Source organism: Sceloporus undulatus, chromosome 6 (genome assembly GCF_019175285.1).
Source record: "Sceloporus undulatus isolate JIND9_A2432 ecotype Alabama chromosome 6, SceUnd_v1.1, whole genome shotgun sequence".
Classification (NCBI taxonomy): domain Eukaryota; kingdom Metazoa; phylum Chordata; class Lepidosauria; order Squamata; family Phrynosomatidae; genus Sceloporus; species Sceloporus undulatus.
The window spans coordinates 29,628,317-29,649,344 of NC_056527.1; the positions used below are offsets into that span (position 1 = coordinate 29,628,317).

General features: G+C 40.7%; 1 protein-coding gene across 1 annotated transcript in view; it reads left to right on the forward strand.

Annotated features, from left to right (window-relative positions):
- The window catches only part of CDK14 (cyclin dependent kinase 14), a 220,875-nt gene that overhangs the window by 112,558 nt on the left and 87,289 nt on the right, over positions 1-21,028 (forward strand). The window contains exon 5 of the mRNA XM_042472048.1: positions 6,118-6,212. Coding sequence (XP_042327982.1) covers positions 6,118-6,212 — 95 coding nt within the window. The remainder of the gene's footprint in view (positions 1-6,117; positions 6,213-21,028) is intronic.

Sequence of the window (21,028 nt, forward strand, 5' to 3'; positions counted from 1 at the left end):
GTCGCACCAAAGCCACGCTCCAAACTGGTGTGGCTTTGGTGTGGCTTATGGACTCTTAGGACGCATGCATCATTGAAACACCATACCTCCACTGTGACTCGAAGCAGCTTTATTTTGGCTGTCTGTAACAGGCCTATATAAATGTGAACCTTGCATTATTATTTTGGGTTTTTTTTCTATGAAAATAATTTACAGTTTTATATCAAAATGTTTAACTGTTTCTTAAAGTTGAGGTAATTTGGTGGTGAGTGTGGTGCTTTCTAATCATTCTGGTGAAAGAGAGAGAGAATATATAATATGTGCACACAACAAAAACAAACATACCTTCATAGGTAGTGTGATGAGAACAAGTAATAAAAGATGGGGTGAGGAGAGCTAGCCGTCAGTCGTTAGTGTGCAGTGAGCTGAATGTGCTATTTAAACTGTAATGGCCCATTTGAGGTTTTCGATAGAAAGTAATGACCACTAAGAAGAACTAGAAGGGCCTGGAGTGATACCTGAACAGCGAAGAATAGAAAACCTGTACATACATTGTCTTTAGCACTGAGCAGTGAGGCAGAATGACAGTCTAATAATTTAAAGCAAGGAGTTTAATCATGGCCCTGGGATTGTTCATACTCTTTCAGGAATCTTACTGATACTCTTTTTCCATGGTTAATGTATGTGTTTAACCATATGTTAACTAAGACCCAGTACAGATTGGCACTTTGCACTGCCCTGGGGCTGAATGTAGGGCTCAGGAGAGCAGAGCATCCACATGGTCCTGAGCCCTACCATGCACCATGGGTACCCTCTTTGCACCCCACCATTTACACGGGGCACGCAACGATGACGTCTGGGTGGCGCATTGCTGCATGGATGTTGTTTTTGATTGATTGATTGAGATTTTATTTCTATACCGCCGTTCCCACGATCACGGCGGTTCACAAACAATACAAATGCGATACAATACAGGTTAAAAGAAAACAAACTTCACAATAAGAAACACCCCAATCAAAACCAGGATAACTATATATCATTAAAATCCACATAGGATCAATTAAAAATTACTAGTCAATCTAAAAAATACAATACAATACAACACACAGTACATAGGGGAAAAACAGTCAGGACATGTGAGGGAAGGCTTGACAGAATAAATGAGTCTTCAGGTTCTTCTTGAACGACTCCAGGGAGGGGGCTAAGCGGAGCTCCTCAGGGAGAGCGTTCCAAGATTGCGGGGCTGCCACAGAGAATGCCCTTTGCGCCGTTGTTCACGTTGTTCACGAGGGCAGCAATGGTGCCCTGCACAAGGAGTGGGTTCTTTTTAGGCCTCACAGAGGCCGCAGCATTTGTCTGCTGCGGCTTCCATCCGGGGCAGAAAGATGGAGCATCTCACCACCCCTTTCTGCCCATCTGTACCCCCCTTTGTTCAGTGCTTACTTGTATTTGGAATTCATTTCTAAGTTACCTTAAATGTTGATTAAAAGTGCACCATGGTTAGCATTCATCATGCTTAATGCAAGACAGTGTTATTCTTGTCCACAGTCAGTGCAGGCAGGGCAGGTTTACAGGAAAGAGCAGAAGACCTGCCTTAGAAAGGACACTTCATCCTACAACTTAATCCCAACCTTTTATCACAGTTAGGGATTGGAAGCATTTCATCTGTGTTACAGTCCAGAGTGTCTTCCCATGTCCCACCATAGAGATTATTTGAAGAACTGAGTGAGGGGTATGCTTGTTTATCTTTTTAAGTCTCTATGTGTTCTGTTTATTCTGACTTACATTAACTGTTTTCACTTCTTAAACTTCTTAATGTATTCCTTTATTGACCAGAACAATTGGATATATAGTACTTCAGCTTCTCCCCTAAACAGTGTTAAGTGGAGAGTTGGTTGGGCAAGTCATAGAGAAAAACAACTCCCAGACTTCTTTTCCTCCCTCCTTGTATGCTTTTCTTCCATGGACAGGGTTTTTGTTTGGGGGGGGGGCAATCAATAAATTTCCAAGTGCCAGATTTCTTTGAACTCCTGCAATGGCAGAGAGTTAGACTAGATGTCCCTTGCACTCTCTTCCAGCTCAATGATTCTGTAAAATTATAGGACCTGATATACTGGAGAGTGGAACCAGAGACTTTGTCTGTAGGAAAGGCTGGCAGAGTGATGGTTAGAGTAGTGTTGCTCAAGCTTTCTGAGATGGGGGAATCAGCAATATTTCCAGCGTGCCAGGGACTGCAACATATTTATGCTGATTGACTACAAATGGACACATTAGAACCCATTTTTGTGTACAAGAGCTTGACGTCAGTGAAGTGTATAGGAGCTGCTACTCGCATAATCTGCTGTGGTTAGCTCTTGAAATCATTCCTTGAAATATTCTAATTTAAAGTGTACCTCCCTTGCAATCTTGTTTCACCTACCCCATTAATAGCTGAGCAGTGGGAGAGGGAGGATTTGGAATCCTCCTTTCCTTGCCTGCTTAGCTGTTTGCCTACAATCAGTTCAGTAGCTTGAGTAGAGACAACAGCTCACTGTGAACAATTTGCAAGACACTTTGCAGAAAAAATTACTCACATTCACTCTGACTTGGATGCTGTATTTGACACAGGTCCAGTGGATGTAATCTTGCCCCCTGCGTGTCCTGCATTGTTGAATAAGTTTCAATTTGTGTAGCCTGAGGAAATGGACAGGATCCTTGCCCTCCCTGGCTTCTGAAAGCAGCCAAAGAGAGACTGGCAGAGTGGGTAAAGAGGGTGACAAATGCCTCACTGCAGCAAGGCAGATTTCCATTTTGCCTAAAGGAGGGTGTGGTGAGGCTGTTACTGAAAAAGACCTCCCTGGATCTTGCTGTTTTGGATAACTATAGGCCAGTCTCTAATACTCCATTCTTGGGCAAGGTTCTGGAGCAAGTGGTGACCTCCCACCTTCAGGGATTTCTGAATGAAATGGATTATCTAGATCCATTTCCATCTGGTTTCAGACCTGGGTGTGGCACAGAGACAGCTTTGGTCACTTTGGTGGATGCCCTATGCAGGAAACTGGACAGGGGGAATGTGTCCCTATTGGTCCTGCTGGATCCCTCAGTGACATTCGATACCATCAACCATGGTATCCTTCTGGCTTTCTGGGATGGGACTTGGGGGCATTGTTATGCAGTGTTATGCTGATGACATCCAACTCTATCTCCTTTCCATCTGATTCCAAGGAAGCTATCTCTGTACTGAACCAGTGTCTGATGTCAGTTATGGACTGGATGAGAGTAAACAAACTGAAGCTTAACCCAGACAAGACAGAGGTGCTCCTGGTCAGTCATAAGGCAGATTAGGGAATTGGGGCTTTGCCTGTGCTGGATGGGGTTAAACTCCCCTTGAAACCTCAGGCTTGCAGCTTGGGTGTGCTCCTGGACTCCACTCTGAGCCTGGATGCCCAGGTCTCAGCAGTGGCCAGGGGTGCATTTACACAGCTTAAACCTGTGTACCAACTGTACCTGTTCTTGAGACATCAGATCGGGCTATGGTGACACACTCCTTGATTACACGGACTACTGCAACACACTCTACATGGGGCTGCCTTTGGAAACTGTTCAGAAGCTTCAGTGGGTTCAAAATGTTGCAACCAGAATGCTGACCAGGGCTATCATAGAGAGCGTATAACTCCCTTATTAAAACAGCTGCACTGGCTACCTGTTCGTTTTTGGGCACAATTAAAAGTGTTCATCATAACCTATAAAGCCCTACACATCTTGGGTCCATACTATTTGAAGACCATGTCTCCCCATATGAACCTGCGAGAGCCCTAAGATCTTCAGGAGAAGGCTTTCTCTCGGTTCCACTAAGATCACAGGCTTGCCTGGTGAGGACACGAGAGAGAGCCTTCTTGGTGGCTGCTTCCACCCTCTGGAATTTCCTCAGGAGCCCCCTGAAAGCCCCCTCAGCAGGCTTTCTGTATATAATGCATAGCAGGGTGAATTTATGGAGCAGGTGGGGTTTTAGTCTGTTTTAAACTTATGTATTTTTATGTGGTTTTATATTGGATATAGACGTTTTAATTGTTTTTAATTTTATTGCAATTTTAAAGATTTTATTTCGGAGACTCCTTGGGTCCCTCTTGGGAGAAGGGCAGGATATAAATGAATTAAATTAAATTAAATTAAATTAAATAATAGAGATTGCAGGGGAGGTGACAACTCTCCCAAAAGCAGAAGCCAGAGGGTATCTGATGAAATCCCCAGGGGAAACAGGAGGTATGTCTCAAGATGCTCAAAAGATTGACTGTTTCTTAGTTGAAAAGCCTGACAAGTTTTGAGCATGGGTATGCTTTTATGGCATTACATAGAGAGCTATATAAAATCAGAAGAGATTCAGTGTGGGTAGTGATTTGAGAATTGGATGACGACTCTGGAGAACAAGGTTTGGATTCCCACTCAGCCATGTAAGTCTACTGGATGATAAGTCCCACTCTCTCAGCCTCAGAGAATGGCAAAGGCAAACGCTCTCTGAACAAATCTTGCCAAGGAAATCCCATGATAAGTTCACCTTATGGTTGCCATAGATCGGAAAGGACATGAAGGCACATAACAACAACATAACAACTTAATAAAAAGACATCACACAAATCATTAACATCACATTACATGAAGTCATGATTATTTTTGTAAATTGCCTATAGCCTTTACATAACCACTTAGAACTGAAACCTCAGCAAGCAAGTCCAAAGACTTTTATTGGTAGAAAGAAAACATGTGAACAAAGGCTGAATGTTTCCTCATTTAGGCCTATGGGGACCAAAGGTGGTGATTTTAAAATCCATGCACCCATACTTCAATAGTGTTTACTTTCTCTACTGTCTAAAAGCTTAATGTTGTAGACTATTGATATTAGAAGTGGCTACATTGATGTCTCCTCTTTGTTTCTTAAGTGGTCTGGTTATCATCCCCACATAAAAATTTAAACATTTGCACTATATGACATACCAGTAAATAACAAAAGGACTACTGCAAGTATTAAAGTGGTATAAAATATATATTTTTGGTTTATGTGGTTTCTTAATAGGATCATCTTGGAAGTGTACCTGCAAAAGATACTGTATATTGTCGAGAGGAAAACCCATGCATCCATTCTGTGGAGTTGGAGCTTCCTTATCCTTGGAGTATAATATACAATAGCCCTGGGCATATGAGACCTCCTAGGGCTATTGTATATTACCCTAAATACTCCCATTCCCATTTGTTTTTCTCAGTCCCTCTCTCATGTTCTCTTATTATTTCTCATATACAAATCTTTTTATAAACTTCATTGGCAATTTTGAGTTGATGGGCGTAATAGAAAATCCTGAAATTAATACTGCTATCAGAAATAATGAGAGTAGATAAAAGAAGTGAAAAGTGGGGGGAAACAGAAAAATCATTACTTGGATATGACAGTTCAGTTGCAGATCAGTGTCTTTAGCTTTCTGTTGTCTTAGTGGTAGATGCTAGACTTTCTCTGATGTATGTGTGAGGTGACAAGTTACCACTGGCACTTTGGCATCTGTAGCAACACATGACTTGTCATGTCACATTGGTTAAATATGCCATATCTTAGCAATATTAAATATGCATATTAAATATGCATTACACTGTGAGCATTAAATATACATTACAGAGCAAAATAAAATATGGGCACAACCTATAATAGGTTCAACAGGAAAAGGTTTTGAGGTTAGCATTTGACAGATTTGATGTAATTTTTATATGAAGTGACTGGTTTGGATCCTCCAGTATTAAAACATTGAAAAATATAGTTGCATTTTAAAAGAACAGTGTAGCCAACTGATTTTGTCAGGTCTGAGGACAAATATAATAAATTCTGAAAAATAATAATAAAATGTTGATAATTCTCTTTTATAATTATCTAGGCTTGGTTTTAGTTTTACACTTGGAAATGCACCAAACTCTGTTTTTGTGTAGATTTAGAGGTGAATTGTGTGGAGGCTGTGTGTGGGAAGAGATATGACATGCAAACTTAGTTGGAATGTTCCAGATTTCAGGGTATCTTCAAAGTGTTCATATGATGTAACTTTTTTTGGTAAACTTTTTTACAGTAACCTTTTTAAGTGGGTATGTTGATTAACAGCATTTTCCATAAATCTTGTCTTTCAGCATCTCTCTTGAAAGGTCTGAAACATGCAAACATTGTCCTGCTTCATGATATCATTCACACAAAAGAGACATTGACACTGGTATTTGAGTTTGTGGTAAGTCAACATAATTTTAATTTTCTGTTATCTAAGCCACAAAACAAAATGGTTGCCATTAGGTAAAATAGATCTGGATAATTCACATCATAAGTTTTTTACTGCTCACTGCAATAGTTACATTAGGTTTTGCCACAAAGGTTTGTTTGTATGGTACATTTTTATTTATTTATTTATTCCTTTATTTTTAGTTCTTCATAAGTTGTACAAATCCGTACTGCATGAAGTTATACTGGCATTTTATGCTTCTTTGAGATCTTTTGGTTTTGTTGTGCTTTTTATTATCCTTCACCCCACCTTCTTTTGAATTGTGATTTCACAAGTGGTCCAACATTTAATTTAATTGTTTGCTTAATTTTATGTCTGTTTACCTTGATTTTTGCATGTATATAATATAAATATTGTTTCAATATGTGTTGTGTGCTGCTGGGTTCCAGAGGGTCTAAACCCTAAAGTATGGGGTGTAAATATTTTAAAGAGATTAAGTAAACCAAATAGCAGTTTGCTGCTTAAGTATTAACCTGCAAACCATAGTCAAGAAATGACTGTGTGTAGGCTGCGTGCTTGGAAAAAAGGTGAAGTGCTTAGTCTTTTCTGTATATCCATTATAGAAGCCAAGTGTGTTGGGCCAGAAGGGAAGCTTCCTCCATTGTTCTCAGTATATAAATGCAGTGGGCTGCTACAACAGGAAGAGAAGACACGCCTCCTCTTTTCTTAGCAAGGGCAGAGCAGACTTGTATATGGCTAATAAATTTTACGCATCTATTTGCAAGACTGAACTATATTAGCCTCAAAGAAGTAGACACTGGTGTAATGTAAAGTGGAACCTTCAGTAACTTATAGTAAATTATATGATGATTACAGACCTATTTTATTGGGAGTGGTGGTGGTTAGCTATTTTAAGGCTTAGAAAGAGATGGAGAGGAGCAACATGCAAGTCTTTCTAATTGTCTTTTGTTGCACTTGGTAGTTTATGTTTTAATAAGCAGTGTCAGAAAAAGTTTGATCAATTTAATTTGTACTCCATGCTTGCCTTTCCTTGATTTGGATTTCAGCTATTAATTAAAACTTCAATTTGCACTGTACACAATGTAATGATCTAATTTGGTTCAGAGCATTGCTTTGTGAAGTCTTGGGTTTGAACTCCTAATTAGTCATCCTACATTTCTTAAGACAAACATATGGTATTTGTGCAGAAGTGCTTCAGAATTTAACTGCAGTATTTTGTAATGTGAAATAATAATTGACCCCCATCCCCAATTCCTACAAATGGAGTTGAGAATATTATAATTTAAAAGAACCAAATGACTCTCAGATAAGCTTTGGGTTTAGATAGTATTTATTTTTGAATGTTAATAAAGCTGTACAATTTTCATTTAATGAGTCTTAGTAGAGCTGCGTTCCAGTGACAAATCTGCCATAATTTGACTGTAAGGCAACTGGTGCAAAATCATTTTAGGCATGACACTGGAGGCAATAATAGATAATTTTGTAAAATAAATAAATAAATAAACGGGAATTCTGGTGTCATTTAGGTGCAAACTGAGTAACTGTTAGGTCATAACTTTTAATATTTTGTAACAAAAAATAGTAGAATGGAGTAGAGTAGAATGGTTTGCCTTGTGTTAGTTGCAACTAAAGCTATATCTGTACAGTCGGTCCTTGGTATTTGTGGACTTGCCATCCACGGATTTAACCATTTGCGGATGGCAAGCCAACATTGATGTGTTACCATTAGGGGCAGCCTCCATTGTCTCTAGTGGTGGCATGTGTACACAGTCACGCTGCCATTAGGGACAGTGGAGGCTTACCTGAAGTCCCATTACTATTGTCTCTAATGGTGGTGCAGCTGTGTGCACACGCTGCCATCAGGGACAATGGAGGCTTACCTGAAGTTCAATTGTCCTTAGTGGTGGTGTAGCCATCTTTATGGGGACAATGGGGATTATCCCTAATGACACAGCCATATGCACACACCACCATTGAAGCTTTGTTGTCCCTAATGGTGGTGTACCACATGCATGTGCCACCACTGGAAACAATGAAACTTGAGCATCCACAGATTTTGGTATCTGCGGGCTGTGTGTGTCAGGAAGAGATCACCAGCCTATACCGAGGGCCAACTGTGTAAGTGAACAGTGCTTGCCTTAACATTATGAACAGTGAGAAAACTGCTTTAGATAGTAGGGTGAAAGAAATGGCAAACAGCACCACTTCTGCCCACTGGGAGATCCTCTCAGTCCCGTAGCTAGGCTGGGGCTACCGGGGCACCGCCTCGGGGGCCCCAGCCAAAGGAGCCCCCAAAGAGATGAGGCTCTTTTGTCTGCTGCAACAGAGCAGGGACGTAGCCAGGATTTTGAGAAGGGGGGGTCCAGACTAAGTGCCACCATTTTGAAGGGCTGAAAGCCCCCCCCCACACACACACACACAGAAAGAGGGTCGAGCCTTTACCTCAGGAAGGGGGAAGAGGGGAAGAAGGGGAAGGGGCTGCTCCACTTCCGTGCCATTGCCAAAGGCTCCTCAGGTTCATTCATGGGAAAGGAGAGGCAAGAGAGCTGTCTTTGCGGGAAGGAACAATAAAACAACCCGGGGCAGGGAAGTTTGTCCTTGGAGTGAAGGGAAGGGGAGGAAAAAGAGAAAAGAGGGCTTTCTCCTTGGCATCCTCCTCTCAGGGCTCCTGCTGCCCTGGTGCCTTCCCCAAAACCCAAATGCGCGGGGAGCTCTGGCTGAAGCAGGAGCAGCAACCAGGGCATGGTCCCTTTTCGGGGGGGGGGGTCCTGCCTCATCCTCTGCTCTCTGGAGGCAACCTGCATGTGGAGGGGGGCAGGGAAGGGAGAGGAAGAGAGAGTACGCCAAATAGAGCGAAAGAGGGAGAGAGAGAAACCACAGCCACACCTAGACTTCAATCTACTTCCTCAGATGCATTTAGATGAAATAATAATAATAACATGTAGAGAGATCTTGCAGCACCTTTGGGACTCACTGAAAGAAAGAAATTGACGGCATGAGCTTTTGAAGACAGTCTACTTCCTCAGATGCATTTAGATCCAATAATAATAATAATAATAATAATAATAATAATAAGTAGAGAGATCTTGCAGCACTTTTGAGACTCACCGAAAGAAAGAAATTGGAGCATGAGCTTTCCTAGACTTCAGTCTACTTCCTCAAGTGCATTTGTGGCTTGCAAAAGATCACCCAGTGGCTTTGTATGGTCCAGTTGGGAATCAAACCCTGGACTCCAGAGTCATAGTACTCCAGTGATCAAACCATTATGGAGTAGGAGAATTAAATAGGGCAGCTATGGGCCATTTGTGGCCATGGGTCATTGTTTTGTGGTCCTCCCATCCATCCTCCCCAATTCCAAAATAATAATAATAATAATAATTATTATTATTATTATTATTATTATTATTATTATTTCCCAACATTTATATCCTGCCTTTCTGTCAAAGTGGGACCCAAGGCGGCTAACAACACATAGAAAACACATTAAAACAACAATGAAAATCGTAAAAAATACATTTAAAATTACAAATATAAAATATAAAATACAAATATAAAATTCCAGAGGTTAAAATCAGCCAAACCCATGCATCAAGAGGGAGGTGAAATGAGGAGGGGGTCTTTGGCTAAGAGAGAGGAGAGAAGGAGTAAAAGACACTCTGTACATGCTCAGGTACCCACTGATTCTAAGACTGAGCATTGAAACAATAATTCTGAGGTTCAGAGGCTTGGTGGCCTTCCCTTCAACACAAGCAAGGTCCCTTCCAGAAAGAAAATGGAGAGGGGTGGGGAGTGGGTGTAACTCATAGATAGAGGTCCCACTGGGTGACCATGGGCAGGTCACACTCTCTCAGCCCCAGAGAAGCACCCTCTGGAAAAATTTGCCAAGAAAACCCCATGATAGATTTGCCTTAGGGTTGCCATGAGTCAGAACCAACTTGCAAATAGCATCAGCAAAAGAGCTCCAAAGCTGCATCCACACTGCAGAAATAGTGCAGTTTGAAAACACTTTAACTGACTGGCTCCATGCTATGGGATCCTGGGATTTGTAGTTTTGGGAGCTATTTAGCCATCTCTGCCAGCCACAAGAATCTGAAGTGCAATTCCCAGATCTCCTCATCATTTATTTCATTTCTGTGCCACCTTTTCCCCCAGAAAAGGACCCAAGGCAGTTTGGTTTTTATGGTTGACACCACTTTAACTTCCATTATAGTTCTGTGCTATGGAATCTTGGGATTTGTAGTTTTGAGGAGCTGTTTAACCATCTCTGTCAGGTGCCACAACAAACTTCAAATCCCAGCATTCCACAGCATGGAGCCAAGGGCAGTTAAAGTGGCATCAAAATGGATTATTTCTTTAGTGCAGATGTAAACAGAGTCCTTCCTCTCAAGCTGTTCACATCAGATAAATTCAGATTGATAAAGTAAAGTGCAGCTGCTCAAGCAATTAGCGGCAGCCACTCTGTTCATGCTCAGAGACACTCTGTTCATATTCTGAGACACTCAGAGGGGGGCAAAAAAGGAGCTACTTGAGGATGAGCTTATGAAATGTGAATGGGTTTAATGGTTGGACTCATGTAGCTTCAATATATACCATTATATATATATAAACATACCAAACTCCAAAATACATCTAGTCCTCAGCATTTTGGATAAGGGAGATTCAACCTGTAGTTGACTGTTGTTATTAGAAGTCACCTTTTCTTTCTTTGATATTTCCTTTTAGAGCCTTCCTTCTCCCTTCCTTCCTTTTTCTTCCTTCCTTCCTTCCCCTTCCTTCCTTCCTTCCTTCCTTCTTTCTTTCTTTCTTTCTTTCTTTCCTTTCTCTTCCTTCCTTCCTTTAGTTCTCCCTACCCTCGTTTTTCCTTCCTTTTTTCTGTGTGTCTTCCTTCCCTCTTCTTCTTCTTCCTCCTCCTCCTCCTCTCCCGGACGGAGACCTTTTTTGGCAAAAGCCCAGAGGAGGAGGGAGAAGGAAAGAGGGGCAAAGATGTTGCTGGGAGGGAGACCAGCCCTCTCCCCTCCCTCTCTCTCTCCTGAGTCCGCTCTGACGGAAGGAGGAAGCAGGAGGAAGGAGCTTGAACAACAGGCATTGCCCCCACCTCAAGGCTCCCTCCCTCCCTCCCTCTCTCTCTGAGCCCCCTCTCCCTGAGACTTTCCCCCCCTTTCCCTCTCTATCCAAGTCCGTGCTTTTGATGGAGGGGAGGGGGAGGGGGAGGAAGGAGCTTGATAGGGGGGGTCCTGAGGAAGAGGAGTGGAAGCCGGACTCTGAAGGAACCGAAAGGAAAGGAGTCACAGGGACTCCCTCCCTCCCTCTCTCTCTCTGAGCTTGATGTTCAAGCTCCTCCCTCCTCCCTCCCCCCTCCATTAAAGCCACAGAGGGAAAAGGGGAACTTTTGTTTTGTGTTTCCTCTGTTCCCTCGCCGTGGTTTTAATGGAGGGGAGGGGGGAGGAAGGAGCTTGAACGCCCCCAGGGCCTGATAGGGGGGGTTCCGACCCCCAAACCCCCCCCCCCCCGGCTACGTCCTTGAACAGAGGTGCCATAAATGCTGTGGAGCAGTGCTGTGACACGTTGGACATGGTGCACGCGCACTTCATTGACACGCACCTTGTAAAGGGCAGCTAGATGGCACCCATGGCATGCGGTAGGACTCAGGAGCATGTGAACGCTCCACCCTAGTATGTTCAAACTTTAACAAATATAAGGGCCCTGCATATACTTTCTGCCCCAGGGCCCCTAAAGGCCTAGCTACGGGCCTGGTTCCTCTGGTGCTACTGCCTTAATTACCACCCACTTTTCCTAATCTCCCATGTTGGTGCTGACTGTTACTTCTCCTTCTCTCTCCCATGGCCTGTTCATCCCAAGGAGAGGTTGTGTCTACACCAGAGACCCAAAAGGAATAGAGAGGGAATGACAGGAGAAGAATGGGCAGCAAATACTAAGGGACTGTGAGGTAGGAAAGAAAGGAAAAAAATAGAAACTGCTGGTAATTGTAAAGGGGAGATGGATGTATAATTAGAGCAATAAAGCAGAGAGCAGCTGCTGTGTCTCCCAGTCTTCCCCTATATTAAGAGATGGAGGGAGAAGATAAGTCATGGCAGATTTCTTATCTCACTTTTCTCTGAAGAGGAATTTACTTGATGGCTTACGTGAAGTCAATGCCAAGCAGAACCAGAGGGGCTTTTTTTTTTAAAGTGGTGGGGCAGACACTGTCACACAGACTCACAGGGGGCAATTTTGGATGGGAGTGAGACTTTTCCTACCTGAAGAGTTGAGGAAGCTTGGGCCACTGGTGCAGATAAAAACAGAGACCAGGAAATTAGTGAAAAAGTTCCACTACATTACATTTATTCATATTCTGAAAGGCTAAATAATGTACAGTTATGTTTCTGTTGAAAATGGTTTGTTAAAAGTTAGTTCTAACTTGATATTACATTTATGTTACGTAATATATTGTTCTTAAAAGCCTTACTGAAGGTAAAAAATCTCATCCAAGGTTTTTCTCTTTTGTTACATTTTCGTTCTTTTTATTTTGTTTATGCAAGAAGTAAACAACTCCATGAGCCCTCTTTCTCATCAACCCACCCAATGCAAGTAAATGAGAGAGGTTAAAAAAGGGATAAACATAACACAAAGAAGATGCAGGAAACAAGAGCCCTTTCCTATAAACTGAAATCCAGACCCACCTACTGCTCCATATTTGCAGTTTTCTTGGGGCATTTCAGGACTTTTATTGTTAGCTGCCCTTGAGTCAGCCTTGACTCATGGCAATCTCGTGGGCAAGACATCTCCAAGCCCCCCTATTGTCAACCACTCTTTTTAGATCCTGCTGGCTCAGGACTCTAGCTTTTCTGATTTAGGAGTTTTCACACAGCTAAAAAAAACTAGCTCACTTTTCCCGGTTTGAATCCTCTCCTGGGATGCAGCCAGATATTATTGCTCGCATTTTGCCGCCGATGCCACCTCCTGCCAATTTGCAAACTTAGGAGCTTCCCAGCTTTGCAAATCAGCCTGCTGAACACGGCTTCTAGGTGGGTTTTAGGCGGGAGGCAGCATCGGCAGCAAAATGCAAGCAATAATATCCCGCTGCATCCCAGAAGAGGATTCAAATTGGGAAAGGTAAGCCATTTTTTTAAATCTGTGCAAAAAACTCCTGAGTCTAACCATCTGGCATGCAGTCTTCGTCAGGACTATAACCACATAATAAAGATTGATAGATTGCTTCACTGTGGATCCATGACTCAGTTCCTCTTAAGTTCCATTTCTTGTCTCCCTCTCCCACAAATGTTCTTCATGATTTCCTTCCATTTCTCAGGATCACTGTGTGATAGATAAAACAGAAAGAGCCACAATACAGTACAGTAAAACAGAAAAAAAGAACTTCATATTCAGAACATAACACATTCTTTTATGTTATTTGAAAACCAAAAGCAACCTCGAGGAACATGTTCCAAAAGTTGTCTTAAAATGATGTTTCACATTAGCTGAGGAGCTGATATGCCAGCCTACTCACTTGCCTGCATGAGATTTCTTGTTCATTTTGGTCAGTGATAAAATGCAAGGTTGTTGTAGACAGTAGCTTGCTCACAAAGTGGATTTGGGAAACTACCAGTCTACCTACCTATCAAATTGTTGGTGACATTTTTGTTTAGCGTATAAATTGTAAGTTGTGCAAAAACAACTAACTTAAAGAATTGTCACTTTGAATTTAAGAGCAAACCATGATTTTTCACAAGTTAGGAAAGAGAAGGGGGAAGTGTGAAAACCTAGTATAAATCATTTATATAAGCCTATATACTAGAAATACGATTTGATCTTTTGTATATTTCTGTGGTTTGGTGTTATACTGAAAGAGCCAGTGTGAGGTTCTTAAGCAGCCTGAAAACATGGAAATTTGCAGCTTCAATGAACTTTGGTTGGACTAGTAACCTTTGTTCCATTAAGTGCCATTGATGTGCAGGTTTGCCAAAGAGTAATCTCAAAAGGTTAATGAGTACTTAGCATTATTATTTAAATATACTGTTATCAATAACAGGAGTCAAAGCAACATATTTCTCTGTATATAAGAAATGAAAAGATACCATAGCTTCAATTATGATTTTAATATTTATGTGCCAAAAATAAATGAGAATGTTATAATTGAAAACTGTTTACCAATGAAAACAATAAAAACAAGCACAGAAGAGAACAACAAAAAAAGAGAAATTGTAACATTTTGCCACCGACAGTTATTCATTACTATTGGCTTTGTATCAGGAAGTGGCATTTCTTTCCATCTTGTGTATACAGTATTCAGATAGTAATAATTAAGGGTAATTCATACTTGGTTGTTGTCTCTGTTTGTTACATGAATGGATAAACAGCAACTACCATGTAAGTTCAGCAGTCATATCAGAGCTGACTGGAAAAGTAACTTACCAAATAAAATGGTTATGAAAAAGCAATGTTGATACTCAGCAATCTCAATCTTGCTAGGACTGTTTCAGAGAAGAGCCTGCTGTCTTCTCTACAGGGCACCTCATATTCAAATTGTACACCTGACATTTAAAGCAAGTCCTGCTCTGATCATACCATAAATGGTAAACCACAAATTAATCCAGTTTTGTGCAACTTTGACTTCCATGATGGGGAGATAAGTGGGACGCAAATGTAAGAAATAACTTGGTATGTTGTGTTCTTTGCTTCTAATACGTAGAGGTCGAACTTGTATTGGCTAGTATGTACACTTAATTTAGAAGTACCTTCTTTGTACTTTCCCTCCCGGTTTTAACATTCATACAGATTAATATGTGAAAAAGTGAAAAGTTCAATCATAGAATTCATAAATCAAACCTAATTAAACTTAGACTCCAGTCATGCATGTACTTACTTAGGCATTTGGCTGCAAGGGTAAATAATTATTGTGTCATCCATGACACTGATGCATAAGTTAAGATCATTATAACCTTTATACTATGCTGTACTGTAGATTTCAGAACATTAATCTGGTCAGATTTCCAAATAGAAAAAAAGTGGCAGATTTGGTATGATATAATTTGAATTATAAGAAAATAGTATTTTAAACAGCAAACAATATCAGTTATAGAAATTCAAAGATATAGCTGTGTTAATCTGAAGAATCAGTATGTAGAGAGATCTTGTGGCACCTTTGAGACTAACTGAAAGAAAGATGTTAGCAGCATGAGCTTTCATAGACGTAAGTCTACTTCCTCAGATGCATTTGGTGGAGTAGAAAGCCAATGACAAACCTATATTTGCCATTAGTGTGTGAGAATGTCAATTCAAAATCAAAATCCTTTGTGTATTGAAATAAAGTAGTAAGTCAACAAAGGCTATGGAAACTAGTCTGTAGGTGAGGAGAATAGATGAGTGTGGGAAACAGAGAGGGATGTGACGAACAGGTCAAGGGCTCCCCATGAGGATGGGGGTTAGATAGTATTGAAATGTGTGTAGTGTGCCAGAAAACCATTATCTTTGTTCAACCAATTGCAGTTGGACTGTAGTCTGTTGATGAATTCCAATTCTGTAGATGAATTCCAATTCAGCTCCATTTCTGTTTCTCTTTCCGATCTTCCTTTGTAGGTCTTTTGTTCAAGAACTGCTGTTCTGAGGTCTGAGTTGGAATGCTCAGGGAGACTGAAATGTTCTGCCACTGATTTTTGTGCATTCCTATTCTTAATGCCTGACTTGTGTCCATTTATGCTCTGGGACAGTGACTGGCCTGTTTACCTGATGTAAAGTGCTGAAGGGCATTGCTAACATAGTAAGGCCTAATAACGTCAACCACAATATTAGGGAGACTTTCATGTGCTCATTCTCCAATGTGATTTATCCCATACTATGTCAGCAAGGAACACTGTATACCACTGCCAGTTTCCCCTGTGAAGGGTGCAGGCAATGGACAAATCTAAGTTTTTGATAATTAAAGTGTCTGACCAAACTAACTGAGGAGAAAATATTGGAAAAAATGATGTAAATGTTTCCTGTATTTTTGGACAATTAAGTGATGTTTTGGGGCTTTCTCCACCGGCATTTGGGACGTCCAGAGGACGTCCCATTTTAAAAAAGGGGTGTCTCTTATAGACGCCCCTGGGCCTAGTACGGACTCCGTCCGTACAAGATGGCGCTGGCCCTTCTACATGGCTGGCGCCATCTTTGCGTATCGGACGCTGAGTGTCCGTACGGGTCGCGTCCTTTGTGACGTAGCAAGTGCGGCCCTGCCGCCTCGCTACATCGCAAACGCGACTCGAAAAGAAGCTCCATTTTGGAGCTTCTTTTTCAGTCCGCAGGGGAGCCGCGCCGTGTGGAGGCTCTGGCTCCCCCGCGGACTAGCCAGCGGCGGCGGCAGAGCGCCGCAAAGTGGCGGTATGTACCCCGCCATAGTAATTAGTTTTGTGAAACCGTATCAAGCTACAATATGTAGTGGATTAGAAATCTCCCAGTTATCCCATCAACATCAATGACTACAAATCCCATCTGATTATGTGAATAAGATTAGGAGAATGCACCAGCCAGTCATGTTAGGCTATTTTGATTCTTTTCTTGATTTGGCTGAAATTATTTTACTCTATAGCTTATACTTTCTGTCTGTGCCTGAAGGATGAGATGGTGCTTCATTTAAGAGATAACATTTTACTATAGACTTTCTTTACTTAGAATAAAACTTTTCCCTAAAAATACCTACCACTCTCACACTGCCTCTTTCACATGCCTTAGCTCAGCAAGAACTAGTTCTTCCCCAAAAATGGGAGGAAGGAGACAGAATAATTTCTGCAAAGAGGGGCCATGGAATACCTGGCAATGTCCCACTGCATTGCCAGAGAGGGGAAGGCAAATAATCAGGGAGGGTGTGTTCCCATTCAGCTCAGGCAGGAGAGGGGGGGGGCTTCTCCTGTCTTAGCTCAGTAATAAATAAAAATAGAGACTATAGCCAAGAAGTCAGAAGACTAGGACTTAGAAAGTTAGCTATGGAAGATCTAGATAAGATTGTCAAGTGCAAAAATATAGCACTGAATATCAAAAGTAGGGATCATCCACACAATAGTATTTCCCACTTCTATGTATGGTTGTGAAAATTGGATAGTCAAGAAAGAAAGAAAACCAACTCATTTGAAAAATAGTGCTGGAGAAGATTTCTACAGTTGCTGTTGATTGACAAAAAGAGAAATAAATGGATCTGAGAGCTAATTAAGCCTGAAGTCTCCCTAGAAGCCAAAATGACTAAACTGAGACAATCATAGTTTATTAGAAAAGACAATAATGCTTGGCAAGTTGGAAGGTGCAGGAAAAGAGGAAAATCACGTTACAGGTAGACTGACTGCATCAAATTGATTGAATAAAGAAAGCCCTATCTCTGAGTTTGCCAGAACTAAACAGAGCTTTTGATGACTGGGGCACTTGGAGGTCACTCATTCGTAAGGTCACCATATGACACCTTGACTGCCAATAAAAACAAATGGAATTTCATCCTGGGGTGAGTTCCTTTAGATCGTTCAGGCTCAAGGAAAATGTACCATTCTCTGCCGTGTGTGTGTGTGTGTGTGTGTGTGTGTATATACCTGTAATAGGTTATAGAACTCTTTCTATAAAGAACAGCTATTTATTTTCTCTTTTTAAAACTCCAGGTGTGTTACTTTTTTAGTCTACCTTCCTTTCAATGCCATGCAATGTTTTTATCTTCCTGTTTTTAAATTTTTTTAACCTACGGTATGTTTACTGTTTCAGTCACTTTAGGGTTGTTTATGTTATATCTATAATTTTGTAAGTCATTTTGCATTTATTCCTGAAGAAAAGCAGAGTAACTATTTCTAAATAAATAAAGTTGTTTTACAACAAAGATGCTTAGCCTAGGATTGGTCCAAAATTAGTTGCATAGATATTATGCTGGGGGGGAAAAACTAATAATAAGCACGCTTCAGATTAATTTAAAATACTATCATGGGTTACCTTAATTTTTTTTGAACCATTAATTTTAGCTACTGCTTTACAGTGCAGTTTATTTCATGAATGGGAATTAAGACAAATAGTTACAAATAACCTTCCTGAAGAGTATACATTTGTGTGATTGTTGCAAATCTGTGATAGCTTTATTGTTCTTTATTGTTCTTTGCATTGTATCATCTGTTTAAGAATTTGTTAGTGACAATAGGGAAACTATTCTAGTCAGTAGAACCTCTAGAGCATAACTAATGTGTGCAATCTCTTTAGCAGAAAAGAATGGCTTGCAACAGTCTTGCTGGCTCTGTGAAACAATACAATCTGTCTGCTTCATGATGTCATTGCCAGAAGCCAAATAGTACAGTTTTTGTTTTAATGGAAGAGCTCTTTCACATTGCTAGCTTGACATGATGGGAATGTGGTTGGAAATGCTTCCTGTTCATTCACAGGCCCCAGGCTGTCCATGCATTTCAGTTTCAGAAATGACAGCTGAAACCAATTAGGTAGAACCATGAGACAGCTAAGTCACATGTAGATTTATCATTGCTGAGGAAGAGAGGAGAAGTGGAGTATATTTTACTGAAAATATAAGTGGGCTAATTAATAGCAGATTATTACCGAGCAAAGAGGAGAAATGCATAAGCCCATTTTGTGAAATTTGTTTCTGATGCTTTGAGTAATTATAATACGTGAACACACATGCCTGCACGTGTGTTTTAAACATCTGTGGCAGCAGGGAGCACAAATATGTGTGCGCTTTTACTGAAAATGTGAACATAACATGCTGTGGTTTAATCTCAGATATTCTATAAATACGCATAGAGACTTAGTCCTATCTGAGGCATCAATTAATTATTTCACATCCTCGAATTCTCTGTGAATACAATATAATACAAAGAATATGTGATAGGTGTTGAAGTAAGCAATCTCACATCGCTTTCCCTTTTCCATTAGTTAAACAAAAAGCTGTCTCCCATGATGTCTTATACCCTGCTCCATTTAATTTACTGCAATTAGTAAAAGTGAGAAATTTCTCCACTCATAGCAGTTGTGTATTACATTCTGCATTACTAGGCATTAACAAGAAGAGGAGCGGAAGAGATGTAGGGTTGCTTGTTTCATTGGCAGCCACATGTTTTCTACATTGGTTATTTCTAATATTGGCTATAAGCAATTGATTCATATTTTCTTTCCGATCAGCAAAGTAATGATTTTACAAAAAAAAAAACCTGGGAATATACATTTATAGCATACGTCCTTTGTGGAAATACTAGAAGTTATACACACAGACATACACTGATTATCAGTTTTCTTCAATCTGTTTGGAATATGTATCATGACTGTGTACCACTCACTACAATAATTAGCATGACGAAGTAGCCAGCCTTCCTCCTACGTCTGAAGGCTGGAGATGCATATGGGAATCATCCAGGCAGGTGTGTAGGAGTCCCTCCTTCCTCTGTCCATCCAGAGATGTAAAGAAGCCTGGAGATCATTTCGAATAGGTATGGTCAGGTTGAATCTAAAGCTAGGAAGGCAGGTTGGAGCCTTTCCTGTCAGATAATGAGTGCTCCGGGCTCAGTTCTGAGGCCTAAATGTATGCAGGATAGCTTTACTTTACAGAGTCTAGTAATGTTCTGTCCTTATTCCGCTCATCAAAAGGAAAAAGTCTGGGTGTGTTTGGCTGACTAAGGCCTGGAACAGACGGCCTGGAAGGAGCAGCTGGAGACTGCTCTGGCTGCAATTGGGCTGGGACTGCAGGGACCACACGGCCTGCTCCCAAAGCGGACTACTGCCACGGTCCCAAGCTGGCTGTCCCCAGGAGCCAGATTTAATCGGTTCCTTTTTCCAGGGGCTTCAGGCTGTCTCTGGCGGCCTCAGAGTGGCTTCCAGTTTCAAGACAGTTAAAAACATAATCTAAAAACAATATAAAATTACAAACATTAAAACCACACTATATGTTTGAGAGTAGGTGAAACCCATTGCTTATGTTACTCAAGGCAATACTGGACTTAAACCTTTTTTAGATCAAGAGAGATTTTGGAAAAACAAATATTGAAGGTTATGATTACTATATACAACATACAAGTAATTTGAAAAATAATTCATTATCATGATGAAGTCATAAGATTCATTCATGACTTCATAATTTGGGGAGGTGTGGTGGGAGGGAGGATAGAGGGAGAAAAAAACATTTAAAGTACGATATCTGTGTAGGAAGAAGGAATTATTGTATGTATCAGGATTAAGATTGTTGTTTAAAAAAGTTTAGTGCTCAGACATGGGCAGTCTTCCTAAATAAATGCTGGAGTATGATTAACTTGTTTCTATTCAACCTGCAGATGGAAGAAAAACGCAATACTGAAATGCCTACATAAAATTTATACTAAATTTATGTATAGTACTCACTAAAATGGTTTTGGAAGCAATTTATATTTAACACTAATAATCAGTATTAATATTTGTGCATTCTCTAGATCTATGGTAAAAACTTGTGGTCCACTAGCAGGGAGTTTGAGTCCAACAATGTGCAGATGGCCACAGACTCCACAGTTAAAGAAAGACGAGAAGCAAAAGGAAAACAGGAACAAAATTAAAACCATGAAAGCTACTATCCAATGATTAGGGGAACATAATACGCAACAGTTATTAAATTTTAAAAATTGATGGAAACAATACACAGTAGACCTATATAAAAATGTGAAAGGATAATGATACACGGGAAGAAGAAACATATGAAGATGAACCCCCAAATTCTGGACAGTGAAGTGAAAGCTGCACTCAAAACAAATGGGAAGGATAAATCACCAGGAATGGATGCCATACCAATAAAATTGGGGCAGTCTACACAATCAGGTTCAGTTCTAACTAAAATC